The 17,152-nt window shown below is 44.1% G+C and overlaps 1 protein-coding gene across 2 annotated transcripts in view; it reads right to left on the reverse strand.

The window, feature by feature from the left end:
- DPP3 (dipeptidyl peptidase 3) overlaps positions 1-17,152 on the reverse strand; it is a 264,499-nt gene that overhangs the window by 157,182 nt on the left and 90,165 nt on the right. For both annotated transcript variants that reach the window (XM_068129393.2, XM_068129392.2), the window contains exon 8: positions 12,128-12,258. In XM_068129393.2, coding sequence (XP_067985494.2) covers positions 12,128-12,258 — 131 coding nt within the window. The remainder of the gene's footprint in view (positions 1-12,127; positions 12,259-17,152) is intronic.

Raw genomic sequence — 17,152 nt, forward strand, 5'->3', positions numbered from 1 at the left:
CTTCCCTTTAAACTAAGCACATACCACGTCATTATCATCCACACTAATCTACCTGCGTCCCCACTACAGGTATCCTTGTCACTAACGAACCTTAACGTTACCTAATGTCAATCTCTAGGGCCCTACACATTATCCAAACCCTCCCTCGGCGAGCTTACACTGCCATAAACCCCATAAATCTAGTGCTCCTTTGCCCCCCCTCTGTGAGGGATGACAGAGTTGCCATCCCACCACATGGGGGACGTTCCACTACCAATTTTGCTCACCAAATTTCAACCAATCAAAAATTTGCCAATCACTACCCATCATTTGCCAATCATCACTCTGCCAATCCTTTACCAATCATCAAATTTTGTTTTTGTAATTTCGGGTCCAGACCACTATCCTCATCACCCGTCTACTTACTAGATCCTCTCGGTGCGCCAATTCACGTCTACAGCCCGGCTTCGTAAAGCCGAGCAATGAATGCGGGTTGTTTGGTGCCGGCGGTTGGATGCGTCCGACATTCGGTGCAGGGAAGGAGGTTTACCCGGGACGAGATCCCACGCACCACCTCGGCGCGGAGCCATCCAATTGCCCGATCTCGACCTGCCGGAACGTCTCAATAAAAAGTGGTCGCCATGACGACCCTTCCTATCGGGCTGCCCGCTCCGCCTAGTGGAGCACGGACGCGGCCGTTCAAAGCGAGGCCCAGCGTGGATCGCGAAAGGCGGTCCTTTCGAACTCGCCGTGGTTCGGATCCCCGCTGGTCCTCGCGGCACGCGAAACCCGGCACGCACCGAGGGCCTGATTCGGCTATAAGTCGCTCTAACCTCTAACCCGGTTACCGTCGATGCCTCACCTGCATGCTTACACCCCGCATCCCGTTCCTTGCTCATACATCCAGCTGTTCCCATGCTCCTCGTCATTGCACCTTCTCTTCCACACCCAGGTACACTCATTCCGCTCACAGACTTGGTCACACACCTGACCACCGAACACCTTGGCACACATTCGTCGCTCGCACACCTCACCAACACACCTCTTCGCGCCCCCTCCTCTGTGACAACCACAGGTGTGCTCTCACTCGCACACCCAACCACGTGCCTCACTACCAACTCAAGTGTGCATTCCCACACACGCTCTACCATTCCAGGTGTGCATCCTTCCATTCCAGGTGTACATCCTCTCTCACCTGCCACAACCAACTCACGCTCCGTGTCACTCTCACTACTTTCTCCACCACACTTGACAGCGCACTCACCCTTACTCTCGACAGTGCACTCTTTCCTCATGCACCTGTCCGTTACACACCTTTCTCACGCACACTCTTGCGCACACTCTCCCGTTACACCCTCTGTAACACTCACCACAGGTGTGCATTCTTCCTTACCCTTGACAGCGCACTCTTTCCCCATGCACCTGTCCGTTACACACCTTTCTCGCGCATCCTCTTGCGCACACTCTCCCGTTACACCCTCTGTAACACTCACCACAGGTGTGCATTCTCCCTTACTTTTGACAGCGCACTCTTTTCCCATGCACCTGTCCGTTACACACCTTTCTCGCGCATCCTCTTGCGCACACTCTCCCGTTACTTCCTCCGTAACACTCACCACCCCGCGCTTCCATGTGCCCCCTCGCACACGCGCTTCGACCAACTCACTCGCGACAGCACACTCACTCCTCGGCGCGCACTTTTTCCTCACACACCCCAGAGTCGGACATTCTCGCACACCTCCTCCTTCGCACACCAGACCTGTCGCACACTTCACCAACGGCCTCTCACGAACACCCGGATTCAAATAAACCCCCAAGCCGACTGAAGCTTTCCTCACATCATATACATTTCCTCGTATATCGCCACTCACCTTGGCACCTCGTCTCCGCACCTCCTCTGCCACCTGCAAACTCTTTATTTGGTTAGTGAGCACACCATTATGAGTTGAGCACCGACCTTGTACATATTCCATCACCTCCTCCTTTATCTCCCTCTTAGTTTCTGTCCGTCCCTTCTTAATTTCACTCACCTCTTCTTCCACTTCCTCTAATTTTTGCTTCACCTCTTTTATTTCCCGGTGCGTCTCCTCAAGTTCGTCCTCTCAGGCTATTTTGACCGTTTCTATGTGCGTCCTCACCTGCCGGTCCTTCGTCTCCATTATCTCTGTCACCTCGTCCAACCTCATTGTCAGTCCCTCACGTACCATCTGACATTGCCTCTGCGTCGCTATTAAGTCATTTTTAATTTCTTTTTGTGTCGCCTTTAACCCTCCTAGTACCGCAGTGTTCTTTTGTACCTGCTCCACTAGTTCTTTTTCTCCCTCCGTCAGCTGTTCCACCTCCTCCGTCAGGTCCTCTATGCCCCCTTGTAACCTAGCCGTTCCATTTCTCACCTCTTTCTCTATACGCTTTTCACCCCGCTTTACCTCCTCGCGTACCCCCGAGACCTCCTCACTTACACCTCGTCGTATCTCCTCTTTCATCTCCTCCATCTCTTTTGTAGATGCCACCCTCATCTGTCCCAATTCATCCCTCTGGGCATCCAATTTACTTTCTAACCCGATTTTCACCTCCTTTATCTGGTTCCCCATCTGTTCGATTTCCCGGGCGGATTGCTCCCCTATTTCCCGCAATTTGTCTTCCATCCTATTTTCTAACCCCATTAACCCATTTTTCACCCCCTCGATCTGATTCTCCTGGGCAGCCATTCTATTTTCCACCCCCGTTAACCCATGTTTCACCCCTTCTATCCCATCGTCTAACCCCTCAAATTTCTTGTCTAATCCCTCAAATTTAGCTTCTAGCCGTTCCCCCATTTCTTCCATTTTGCCCCCCATTTCTCCCATTTTGCCCCCCATTTGCTCACTCTGAGCATCCATCCGGTTCCCCATTTCGCTCCCCAATCGCTCACTATCAGCCCTTGCTTCGTCCCTCATTGCCCCCATTTGCTCACCCTGCAGTTTGAGGGACGCCTGCATTTGCGCCATAAATTGCTCCATGAGGGCCTGCATTTGGGCCATCCCTCCCACTTGTGCAGCGGGTGCGGCCGCCGTAGCCATGTGCGAGGTGCCATTTTGCGCGCCTGAAGCCTCGTGCGCGAGGACGCCATTTTGCGCGCCTGATACCCCCTCAACCACATTGCCAATGTTCTCCTCCTCTCTTTCATCCACATACATTTCCCCTAGGTCCTGGGTCGATTCCACCCCGTCTATCTCTCCCACCGACATCCCGTCGCCTTTACCAGCCATGGCGCGATTTCAAAATTCGGGTTTTGCTTTAAAACACAAATTTTCAGCAGCTCGTAATTTTGAGCGCGTTAAGCGCGCTTCGGGCCTCGTATCCCACTCCTGACACCAATTTGTTACGGTCCGCGGATTAGATGTTATTTTGACCGAGCGGTGGTGTAACCGCGGCCGAACAGTTATTCCCCTAACTAAAACCCGATTTACCCCAAACTTTGGCCGTATCGCGCCGCAGCTGCTCAATCTGGAAAACTCTAAAGCGACCAAATGCAAAGAGGAAGAAGACGTACAGAAGAGTAACTGGGTTTATTATTATTCACACATAGAAGCAAAAAGAAAGCAGTCACGTTTATTTACAGGGACATGAGACGCAGGTGACACAGTGAAATCTTTAGCTTATCTAACAGGCTTACTTACTACCCAGGGACAAGACAAAAGACAGACTACGAACACACTTACACGGGGAATGATGATAGGGATGGCAGATGGATGGCTGGCGGGATAGGGAGGTCCAACTGGTCCTGCAGCACGATCGGCTCGTTGGGCAGCCGCCGTTCCTTCGCGGCCCTGCTCCAAACTGCCGTCCAGGCCCCACGCTGCTGTGGCTGCAGTTTTGGTGGCTCGAGCTGCTGTAGATGCAGTTTCGGTGGCTCAAGCACGCAGCTCAGCTCTGACACCCCAGCTCTTGTCTCCTCCCTCCTTGTCTCAACTCTGTCAAAGCTCATCTCCTTGGGGAACGCCCCGCCGCGGGTTATATAGGCCCCGCCCCTCAACCTTTGCGAACCTCCCCCAAACGTTCTCTCTCCGCCCTCTCAAGCCAAACCCCTTGTTCATGGTTGGTCGAGTGGGGCTGGCTCACTCCTCCCCTCTCTGACGAGGTGGGGACCCGCCTTTCTTCCCCAACCCTGCCTCGTGGCCAATGGTGGTTGAAGAGAAAACCGCCCAAAATGCAGTTGGCCATCGAAATGAAATGAAAGGGGACCTATTCTTATTTCACTTGGTACAATGGAGTATTTAAGTTAATGGGAGACACAGCCTTACCCTAAGACACATAATAAGATATAAGCTATCGAACAGGGGTATTCTATGATTGGCTGACGTGGATGCTTTATGGACTAATTACCGAGACGCCCTTTTTACCTTTACACAACTCCGGAGGCAGGAGGCACAGAATAAACAATAATAATAATAAAGCACACAATAAAAAAAACACAATCCTCATATCCGCAACAATATTATAGCATCTGCAAGATCGGGTGTTCTCACGAGATCACAAGGCGTATTGAACGAAAAGATTATGTTTGGTGTACTAATACAAAGGCGTTATCGCATTGCTGTACAGCGGGGCCTGGAAACTTTGGTCATAGAATGTCGTCCATTTTACCTTCCTCGCGAGATTTCATCACTGGTCTTGGTTGCTGTATACAACCCTCCAGACACTAATGCCGCATCTGCATCTGATATCATTACTACACATGAAACTGCGAATTCAGGCGCATTTTTTGTGGTAGCGTGAGACTCTAATCATACCAACTTAAGGAAGGGTCTTCCCAAATACTACCAGCATATCACCTGTTCAACTCGGCATGATAAGACTTTGGATCATTGCTACACGATTAAAAAAGATGCATATTGTTCACTATGTCAAGCACCTCGAGGCGAATCACATCATAACATGATCCACCTGGTGCCCCCATACCATCAGCGACTGAAGCCAGTGAAACGACCTGTGCCATAGTGGACTCCAATGGCTGTCGATACCCTACGTGGCTGCTAATCGTGTACGGACTAGAATGTACTCACTGAGAGCTGCACAGGATGCTTACCGTGAGAAACTAGAAATGAATATTTCTTCTTCCAATTCAAAACGACTTTGGCAGGATATTAATGTGATAACGGGGTTCAAACCACGGGCCAAAGCTTTGCCAATGGATGATACGACCCTGCCGGATCAACTCAACAATTTTTATGCCAGATTTGACTGCAATGTTGTTGGTGATTGCAAGGAAAGTGGCGATATTCCCCAAGCATTTGTGATCAGGCAGCACAATACCAAGCGATCTCTTTCTGGTCTGAAAGTTGGTAAAGCTGCGGGTCCAGATGGCATATCTGGCCGTCTCATGCGATCATGCGCAGATGAACTCTAATATATATTTATATGTTCATTTTTAATTGGTCATTGAGTATCTGTCGTATTGCTAGGTGTTTTAAACAATCTGTGATAATTCCTGTGCCAAAATGTACTCCAATTATGTGCCTCAATGATTATCACCCCCACAGCCTTGACATCTATCGTCATGAAATCATTTGAGTGCCTAGTTCTGAAATTTGTAAAATCTAGTCTTTCGCCTTCATTAGATCCATTCCAGTTTGCTTATCATAGCAACTGATCAGTTTGTGATGCTGTTTCTCTTACTGTACACAATATTTTGCAGCACTTGGATAAGAAAACTTCTACATTGTTAGATTAATCATTATTTATTGATTTTAGTTCTGCTTTTAACACTATTTCACCATGTAAATTACAGTATATTTGAAACTTGTTAAACTTCGGTCTTGATGGATCGATATGTAGCTGGCTGTTGGACTTTCTTTTGGAAAGGCTGCAGGTGGTTAAAATTGGCTCGTTGATTTCAAAATATATCACCTTTAACTTAGGTACACCCCAGGGTTGTGTTCTTTCTCCTTTATTATATTCGCTTTTCACGTATGACAGTAAATAGTCTTTTAGCAATTGTTTGATGACGAAATTTGCTGAAACTATCATTGCTGGCCCTATTGACACAAGTGAGGATAACTATTGGAAACAAGTGGAAATTATAGTTGCCTGGTATTCTCAAAACAATCTGGAGTTAAATGTTGTGAAAACCAAGGAACTTCCGCACAACAGATGGGAAGGATTTGAGGTGCGGGAGCACTTTGTCAAGAGAATACACAGTTCCGTGGGATAAATATAATCATATCTCAGAAGTTAAGGTGAATGAGAACTGTGAATCCTCCTGCGGATGGATATGACAATAGGATGTGTAGCGAAAGTTTGTTTTTGAAGTAAACATTCCCTTAGAAAAAGAAATATTACCTCAACATGACCTTCACAACACAATCGCTTCGGAAAAATAAATATTCCCTTCACAACATCAACAATAACACAATCACTTAGGAGAAAGAATCTGTTTGAGGCCTCAAGGCCAAAAGCCTGAGGCCCATATATGCTGTGGCCTTCTCAAAGCCCATGAAGGCCATTGGCTGCAACCTTTCGATATATATTTGATAATCCTTGCTTTAAAAGAAGGGAGAACTGAAATGGAAGACATAACGATTGTGAATACTGTCTAACGTTTCCGCAGATGGACAGCGAGGGAAGGGTATCCCAACATGGTGGCTGCTTGCCCCGCAAGCGCGTGCTGCGGATGCACTCTAGTTATATACGAGGGTAAATCAAAAAGTAAAGGCAATATGTGTGTAAAACTAACACCCAATAAATTGCCTTTACTTTTTGATTTACTCTCATATATACAGCTCAGTGGGTATGGGTTAATTAGTGGAAGTAAGGCCTTTGCACTGCTGGTTGAAATTGACGAGTTTAGCTGCCTCTGATGTCACCCACCTCAAAGTACACATGAAGTGTCTGATTAAATTACTTGAAAAGTCATCGTTGCACTCTATTGCCGAAAAAAAAAAATCCTGCTCATTGCACTGCCACATCATGTCGCAGATCAAACCTTAAGCTTAGTTGGAGGCTCGGAGTGGATTCTTTACTTAGTGTGTGAAAAATATATACAAGGGTTTCAAAAAAAGTGGACTATTTGAACGTTTTTTTGTTGAAAAATTACAAAAGGTAGCAAGTTCAGTGATACATTGATGGAAAGCATACACCATGCCATTTTCAAATCACTCATTATACTGCACTTGTAATTGACATTTTCAATGTGTGCTCCGCCTCTGTTCAAACAGGCTTTGATCCTGACTCCAAAATTCTCCACAACTAGTCTCCAAGTGGCTGAAATGGTAGCCTGATGGTAGTCCTCCACCTCCTGCTTCAGGACAGCCAGGGTTTGAGGTTTGTTGGCACAAACTTGACCTTTGGCAGCACCCCAAAATAAAAAATCCAATGGATTCAAATCTGGGCTGCATGGCACCCAATCATGTGTTGTGCCCAGGCTGATGACACACTTTCCAAACAGCAGGTGTTTCCAACTACATGGTTTCACCTACAGTGTGCAGTGGGGCACAATCCTGCATGAACCATGCAAGTCTGAGTTGGTTTGGAGACAGTAGTTGATCAAGATCAGCATCAAATCGGCGCAAGACCTTGAGGTACTGCTCGCCATTGACTGTCACCATCTTACCATTGACGTCCTCGACCCAATACGGTCACAGCATATCCCATCTGGCATTCAATGCACGGAAGCAAGTGGACTTGGGGCCCTTTAGAGACATCTCAATGCCTCCTCAGGAGGCTCATCACCCCCAGAAGATGTTGTCGTGATTGTTGATAGCCCCATTCAAATGGATGTGTGCTTCATCACTGAACCATAAAGAGTTGATCCAATTTGGGTACCTTTCCATTCGGTCACTGAACCAATCACACTTTGTTACACATTCAGAGTTAGTTTATGCCTTACAGATATGATGTACGGTTAGAGCTTGAGTTCAGAAGTCAGAATGCACCACACAGATGAGGCTGACATCGCCAGTTCTTGGAAACACCAACTGTGGGATTTCTTAAGACTTTCAATAGCAGACTCTCTCACAAGATCAATGTTCCCTTGGTCCTTGGTAAGTAACACTTGGTGGGCGACCACTGTTGCCTTTATTTAGATTTTTTTTTACCATTCCATGTTCTTGGAAATGCTCCACAAACTGCTGAATGCTCCCACATGCGCTGTGCGCGGTGCCCAGCGCACAGTGCATGTGGGAGTTCCCTTTCCACAGCACAATTTGTTTCCCTTCCATCCCCTCCTTTACCTCAAACAGCTACACAGCTGACTCCGCACGTGAAAAAGCTGAATGCCTCAACTCTGTGTTTGCCTCAAAATCTTGTGTCCCAAACCCGTCCCTCTTTGTAGCCACCGTACCCAGTCATACCCAGCTGCTCCAGGACTCTGTGTCCTTCTCTCCTGACAAGGTGAAGAAGTTTCTGTCAATCCTCGACTCTGATTGTGCAACTGGACCAGACGGCATCAGCCCACGGGTCCTAAAATCCTGCTCTGCCGCTCTATCTCACCCTCTCTCTGTCCTCTTCACCCTCGCTTTTGCTCAAGGTCATCTGCCATCAGCTTCGAAATCAGCCAACATCACCGCTTTACACAAAAAAGGTGCAAAAACAGATCCTTGCAACTACAGACCAATCAGCCTTCTCCCAATTATCAGCAAAGCCATGGAATCAATCATTGCTTCAGATATCAAATCTTTCCTCTTCTCCAATGGCTTGATCTCCGATCATCAATTTGGTTTTACACCAGGTCACTCTACTCTGGACATGCTGCTTCTGCTGTCTCAACAATGGATGGAGGTCCTCAATGCCAAACAGGAAATTCGAGCTGTCTCCCTTGACATATCACGTGCCTTCGATACGGTCCGGCAACCCACTCTGCTCACCAAACTCTCCTATGGTATCCATGGAAATCTCCACACATGGCTTGCGGAATTCCTCTATGGTCGTAGTCAACGTGTGGCCCAAAATGGGTTTCTCTCATCTCCCCCTCCTGTTCAGTTCCCCAAGGTAGTGTTCTGGGCCCTGTGCTTTTTCTGGTCTTCATCAATGATCTCTTTGACTCTCTTGAAAATCCTCTCTATCTCTTTGCTGATGACTCCAGTCTCTGCCGCTCCATTCCTCATCCCTCAGATCGGCAGTCTGCAGCCTCCTCACTTTCTGCAGACCTGGGCAAAATCACAGACTGGTAAAACAAGTGGAACATGTCTTTCAATCCTGACAAATCTCACACTCTCACTATGTCTCTCCGAAAAGACCGACTGGACAACCCTCCCATCTACTTTCTGAACAATCCTCTCCAAGAAGTTCTGTCACTCAAGCTTTTGGGTCTCACTATCTGCCATGATCTTTCCTGGGAAAACCACATTTCCAAGCTTGTCTCCAATGCCAGTCGCCGACTGGGCATCCTCCGTCGTGCGAAGACCTTCCTTGGCACACCTGAGCTCCTCACCACATACAAGGCTTTCATCCGCAGCTCAATGGAATACTGTTCTCCCCTCTGGGCTGGCGCTCCTGACTCACACCTAGCTCAGCTTCATGCTGTGGAAACCATGCTTACCAAACTGCTGTGTTCCATCAAAATTAACACAATTTAACCACCTATGCAATGGGTATTTGTGTCTACAGGCTATAGAATGCTCGTGAAGATGAACGAGTGACTTGCTGCTTTATTCCCTGAGTTACAGGGGGAAGTTCATTATGGAGCACATCTTCACTAAGACAAAATAAGCCACCATATCAATAGTGCATTAGAAAGCTCAGTTTGTCAAGCCGAAAAGCTCAGTTTGTTAAAAACTAGAGAAAGAAAAAGCTTGGCCTAATCTATAGGGATGGTGAGTCATTAATATATCTGACGCACAATACACAACTGTTGGAACAATCATGTTACAGAAATGCCCAATATTTGGAGTTACGCCCAAATGGCTCCCAGCCCGCATCAATATAGGCTCGTGGAAATAGCAATGTATCTTACTCTTGAAACAAGCATGCATAGATGGTGTGTGAATGGTATTTTGCTTGTGGCCGTTCGTATGCAGCTTGTGGCTGCTTAACTACATCATTTTCTGTGGGTGCAGCTGTGCCGCTGATGCAATGTCCAATCCCCCCCCCCCCTCCCCCAAACCCGTACCACTCCCCCCTCTCCCCATTACCAGTCAGCTGGTACTCGTTTTGCCCACTTCAGGAGGATGAGAGGCTGAGTTAACCATTCAACGAATGACAGGGGACTGAACTCAGGACCCTAAGATCTAAAACCAGTCACCTTAACCATTAAGCCAACACCAGGCTTGTATTTTGCTTCATCGATGGAAACGTAGAACCTTGGGATTGTGGAAAATGGTGGTTTGCAGTTACTGTTAGCTCTGAAGGATGTTGTGATCGAGTTGATAAAGGCTGTACAATTATTCTAAAGAATCATGACGGCTACACAAAAGGTCACTTTGCATGGGCTTGTAAATGCAGTACTCAGATATCATGTGCTCAAAAATTGCTGATTATCATTCTGGAGAGAGGCATTAAATGTTATCTTGATGTCTGTGATGTCCCACTTTTTGAAAAAAATATTTTTCCATTACTTTTAAATTTTCAATTATTTATTACTTTTTCACTTTTTAATATTTCCAATGTTCAATTATTTACTTTTCAATTATTTAATTTTCTTTTTGATTAATTTTCAATTATTTAAATATTTTTCAATTCTCAATTATTTAATTTTTCTATTGTTATTATTACAGGTCCCAGAGGGAGGCATCAAGAGTCTATAGTCTTGTTGTCCATGGTGTCCCACTTTTTGGAAGAAAAAAATATGGTTGTTTTCATTAAGAGGCAGAATTTCAAATGCTATCAATTGGCTAATACACCACCGTTTAGAGGCCATTTTTGCCAATTGGCTAATACAATTGACTAATATTCGAGTTGCCAGTACCGGGAACCATCAGCGATCTCCGATCATGTAGCATGTTGTCTGCTTCGATATTAAAAGCTTCAGATCCGAGAAATAATTTAACATCCACAAAATAAAAATAACACTTTTTATTATATCTTGGTTGTTAAGCTTTGCACAAATCATTTTGGTCCAAAAAATTTTCTGGAAATGAGGCATTTGACAAAGTAATATACTTGTATTGTAAGGTTTTTATTTTTTAATTCGAGTCAGATTTCAAATATGATGATATAATAAAAGGTGAGCCTTTTCTTTGTTTACAGTCTGATGTCGATTCTGGAAGTTTACGAAAGAAGCTTTAGAAAATAAAAAAAAGAAGATGCATCGCGTTTAAGACGTAACAAAATTCTATTTCACAGTCACAACATAGCTAAGTTGGTACCCGATGAGGTAATTAAGAAATAAATGTTTCATTTATTTAAAATAACATAACTGAATTCTACATATTAATTTAAGAAATATATGATGTAATTAAGATTATGGTCTAAACAAGCTAAACGCGGTAATAACATTACATCAGCCCAGCCAGAAATCCAATGTAGATTGCTCCAGGGAAATCAACAAAAGGAATCACAAGGAAACATTATTGGGTAGAATTGAAAACTAAAAGTGCTTCGTTTAAAAGGTGCTTCTTTTTTTACTTACTGTTAATAAATATATTTATTTTGAAATGTGAATATAGCCCTTAAGAGGAAAAACTGAGCAATTCCATTGATGAGAGTAGGTATATCAGAGCAGTTTGATGTCTGAATTTCTGTCTACCATCAGAGTGAGGCTCTTAGTTGCATCATGTAATAAAATACATCATGCATGCACGATGAGGATTTAAGAGATGCATTTATGCAATAGACAGCGGTTCATAAATTAAATGGAAGATGCGTGTCTTCGTGTGTTTGACATCATGCATTTTCACGTCTGCAATGCAAGATGGTTGAACTACATACAACTTAATGCCATTTCACTGTCTTCTTCTCGGAATCATCAAGCATGACAACCTGAAGGCAGCAGCTCGGTAAGGTACAACACTACACTCCGTATCTGAGTAGCTAGACCTCGTTGGTCCACCACCGAATCGTAGCTGTTCAAAGTGGCTAAAATGTAATTTGCACTGCAAGCTTACCCGATCTCATTGGCTACGATTTCATATAAACTAGTCTGACTTGGTAATTATATTATATTATATCAGCCCTGACATAATAGGATGCGCGCACTGAGAATAGTGTGTTGCTGATTTAACATGAAAAGCACCTCTCCACGATGGGACTTTTGTCCTTGATCCAGAAGCGGGAGCCATCCTTATGAGCTGCAATGGATCCCAACGTGAAGCTGCGAATGTATTGCTCCAGCATCTTCACCTGCACATCATTTGCTGTGTGCTCCTAAATCACCAACATCAGGCAAAAGCAGGGAGATGTGGGGGGTAGCGAGAAGATAAATGAAGAAGGCAGTGAGGGGTGGAAAAGATAAATGGTGGGATAATTAATGCTAAAGGATAGCATTTTATCTCTTCTTGGCATTTTAACATTCCATTCAGAATACACCAAGAATATTAGGGTAATATTGATAACAGCTGCAACGATACACACGATAGATCGTGAATCTTGTGAAATAAGGCAAGTAATTATTGCATGCAGAATAACTGTATCCAATCATGGCATTGTTTTATAACAATTATCAGTTGTTACAAATAGTGATGCAAAACTATTTATAACACACACACACACACACACACACACACACACACACACACACACACACACACACACACACACACACACACACACACACACACACACACACACACACACACACACACACACACACACACACACACACACACACACACACACAATAAATGTAATTTTTCATGAATGAGTTTTAACGAAGGCTAAATCCGTTACACAAAATAGTATCTACCCACTACATAAGTTTTATGAACAGAATAGCAGAGTACCCACCCTTTAGGTGGATCGAGTTTGCGCATTGCTTGCAGAAAAATGCATCGTCTTTTTTTTGCAAGAAGACGATAGATTTTGTATGGTGTGCACTCAAAAGGTTCTAAATGGTCTAAACTCTAAAGGGTACGTTCAAACAGTAGTTAAGGTCGAAGGGGTTGAAGGGGTTGAAGGGGTCTCATCTCTCAAGCATGTAAAAAGGGTCTAAAAAGGTCTAAGTGGTCTAAAGCTCCACACTCAAAAGGGTCAAGGGTCCAAGCTGTCCAGCATGTCTGAAAGGAAAGGTCGAAGGGGTTTCAGGGAGTCAAGGGACTTAAAGGGTGAAAAGGTCTAAAGGGTCTGTGGTGTCTGAAGGTATTACAGATCTAAAGGGTATAAAAAGTCGAAAGGATAAAGGGGTTTAAACGTGTCGAAAGTGTCAAAGGTGTCTTAGAGGTAAAAGGGGTCTTAGGGATATATAGGAGTCTTAAGGGTTCTTAAAGGTCTTGAGGGTTCTTAGGTGTATAAGGGGTCTAAATGTCTAGGGGGTTTTTAAGTAACCTCGATTTTTTAATTAATTTGTGCCATCTTATGTTAGTGTTTTAATGAGAATCGGTGATATTAAAGGGTCAATGCGTGACAGTGGGGGAGAAATTAAAGTGACAAGTTGTGAACTCCACATAGTTGTCCATTTTTTAAAATTGCGTGTTGAATTGGACCTATATATTCTTATTGTGACATATTGTTTTTATTATTTATCTTACCGCACTCAATTTTTGTGGGTTGGGTTCGGGCGGGGGGTAAAAAGGCTTTAAGATAATAACCATATTTTTCTTTGTATGTGTTTTCATGAATTCTACCAACTTTTAAATGCCTGTTTTTTCGTTTTTGTATTAACTAATGTATTTTTATAGATACTGTAGTTGTCTGTTGAATTGTTCCCTCTGAAATTTTATCAGTTTGAGAGTGGAGTTTTGGTGTGTTATTGGTACTAGCAACGGTACCCACCCTATGGAAGCCCAAATGAAAAGGAAAAATATCATAAATTGAAGGCTTTTTTTATTTTAAACAATTCATATAAACATCCGTTGAATCATATCACACGCAAATCATCAAAATCGAAAGTGCATGGCGCACATTTTGAAAAAATATTGAATTCTACAAAACGGAAGCCGCCGCTACACTTCTTTTTCAGTCGCACGTTTATGTGTGAAGAGTGCGCACCGAATCTGTAACACGGAAGCGGCCACTACACCTGTTTCTCAGTCACTTTGCACACGCTGCCGTGTTACTTCGGAGCCACACGTTTATATCTGAAGAGTTCATCAGGAGTCGATCTACTCTCTCCTGATACGTAGAATAAACAGTATTTGTAGAATTTCAACAAAAGCCACATCACTGTTCATATCGGTAAATATTATTCCATCGTGTTTGGAAAAACTGGAAAATTGGAAAACTTGGAAAACCTGGAAAAATTGGAAAAACAATATAGCCTATTTTACTCCCAGGGGTCCCAGGAATACCCACCCAAAATATCGTTGCGATCGGTTGAGCCGTTTTTGCGGTACCTTCGAACGGACTGACGGACATTTGGTGAATTATAGTAAGATAATTTATGATTTTAATTGTATATTATTTTATCATAAGATTGTGAGAGCTTTGTTAGAAAGTGCAATTTTCTATTTTTTGGTGGATCAAGTTATACATTTCAATTCAATGTACATGTAATGGGCTGGAAAATGGGCCCAAATGGATGGATAAAATGGATAAGTCCCCCATACTGACTTTGACAAGCAAGAATATTTGTGGATGCAAGCCTGGTAACCTGGTAAAGTGTCAGTGTGAACGTGAGCTCGGATTCCTCAGAGGGTTGAGGATCCATCAGTGCCGGAAAGGGTGAGGGAGTGGTTGTGTGGAAGAGGTTGGTCAATGGTTTGCGTTGGGAGGTATGTCAGATTAGAAAGAAGTGTGGATGTGGACGCGAGTTTGAGTCAGTGCGAAGGTTACATATCCATCAGAGTTGGATGGGTTGTGGACGAGAACAGTATAGTGGTGTGAGTGAAGAGGGACATAAGGATCTTGAAAGGTGTGTGTGTATGGATGAGAGTTTCGGTCAACTAGAGGGTTGAGAATTAATCAGAGCCAGATGCGCTGTGTGGACAAGGTGCGTGAGAAGGAGATACAACAACGCAGTCCCTTCAAAAGGGGGGGGGGGGGGCAGGTAAGCTGGAGAAACAACCAGGTAGCAAACCACAGTGTTGTTTGCCCTGGGGTTGTACTTTGGCAGGGAAAGGATGCGAGGAGGAGAGTGAAACGGTCAGGTATGGGAAAAAGGGGAGTATGGGAGAGAATGGATGGAGTGGTGTGTGTGGCGCTTCAGAGTTTGAAAGGAAGGGTGGAAGATAAATTAAGATGAATGAGACTGTGTTGGAGTATGTGTGTGTCACGTTTAGAGTGAAGGAGTGTGTTGAGAGGGGTGCAAAGGAGGCAAGGTTGAGCAGGAGGGAGAGGGAGATCCAGGAGCTGAGAAGGGAGATTAGAATTAATTAAATTTAATTGGTATCATTAAACACCCGACAGCATCCAAAAATGATTCCAAATTGTATTTGGTGAAGCGAGAGATAATGTTTCGCTGGCAGGCGGCGCTTATCGCTCCCGGTTCCGAGCAGCAAGGGCTGCATGGGACTCGGTTCCGGCGCTTTCATCACTCACCGTTTGGAGTCGCATAACATCCGGTATATAAACGAAAGGTTTTCGGAGTCACAAGTGTGGGGAATCTGCTATGTTGCCATGATGATGCTCTAATGAGAGCGATACCGGTCAGTAGCTGCAGCTTTCTTGCAATTGTGACAGTATCTCAATTAACAACTTGACAATTATAGCTCTGCGAGATAGCTCTCTCTTGGGAGCTGCAGACAGTATGTGCGCCGTGGCAGTGATGTTACGGCGTTTGTCTCAGGTTGGTATCATATGTACACACACACACATACATACACACACACGGTTTTTCAAATTGTTTTTTTTTTTCCACGTTGTTCGGGTGCCATTGTGTACTAAAATAAACTTGCAAAGCATCCTGATTAATATCATGGCAGCCTGGCGTCAGCTTAATTGTTAAGGTGACTGGCTTATGATCTTAGTCTCGAGTTTGAGACCCCGTCGTGCCAAGAAATAACACTAGGTGGGTTGACTCAGGCTGTCATCCTTCCGAGGTTGGCAACATGAGCACCAGCTTACTGGAAAATGGGAGCAATGCATCAGCGGCACTCCCAGCATTGATGCAACCAGCAGCCACAGGCTGCATATTAAATAATAATAATAATAATAATAATAATAATAATAATAATAAGCATCACAGTCTAAGCCCGGAGGTATTGCCAAATAATGCTTTGAAAACAACTTCAAATACATGTCCAATATTCTCTAACAGTCTAGATTATTCCCACAGTCTTCCTGTGGGTTCACCAGGGAATGGATTTTGCCCTAATCTTTCAAGCACTTGCTGGCCAGACCTAATGTTCGACTGAAAGTGGCAGGAATTTGTAATTTGTTCAGGGTGCCAGGAGATAAATCACCGACTCTTCATGAAAGACACTTACAATGTCCGTTGACTAATGCTGGGAGATGGGACGCCCACCTCAACATTCACTCGAGGGACGACATTTGGCGATGCATCACACAAAATGCAGAGCACCAATCCGAGAGTTTATATTCAGGCTGAGAATCAAACCTAAACTGTACATCTCAAAGGAAATTGCTCATCTTTGCATCATCCTATCAGACAAGTTCAAATACATACGTATATATATACACACACACACATACACGCATGTGCTTACATGTACTGTACTACCACAAATGTACACATACATACACATATATATGTATGCACATGTTTTTGAATACATACATACAAATGTATGTATATACAGTCACGTGAAAAAGTAAGGACAGCCCATGTAAAGTTTTGACTTTTTCAACATATTTCAACATACAGCTATTTGATCTTCATTTCAACAATATTGATAGATAAAGGTGATATAATATAACAAATATCATGAAACATTTACATTTTGTAGTCCATTGTATAATTTAAATAAACATAAATGCAAATTTCGCATGTGGAAAAAGTAAGTACTAGCCATGTATGTATGTGTACAAAAAGTAAGTACACATACATACAAAGTGCTAGCCATTCCATGATTTGAAGCCTACCGTCTTGTTCTTTTCCTCGAAGGTAGTTTTGACATAGCCTGGAGGTGTGTTTAGGGTCATTATCTTGCTGTAGGATGAACCCCTGACCAATTAGGCGTATACCAGAGGGTATGTCATGGCACTG

The sequence above is a fragment of the Myxine glutinosa genome, chromosome 9, assembly GCF_964187855.1.
Source record: "Myxine glutinosa chromosome 9, kmMyxGlut1.1, whole genome shotgun sequence".
NCBI lineage: Eukaryota > Metazoa > Chordata > Myxini > Myxiniformes > Myxinidae > Myxine > Myxine glutinosa.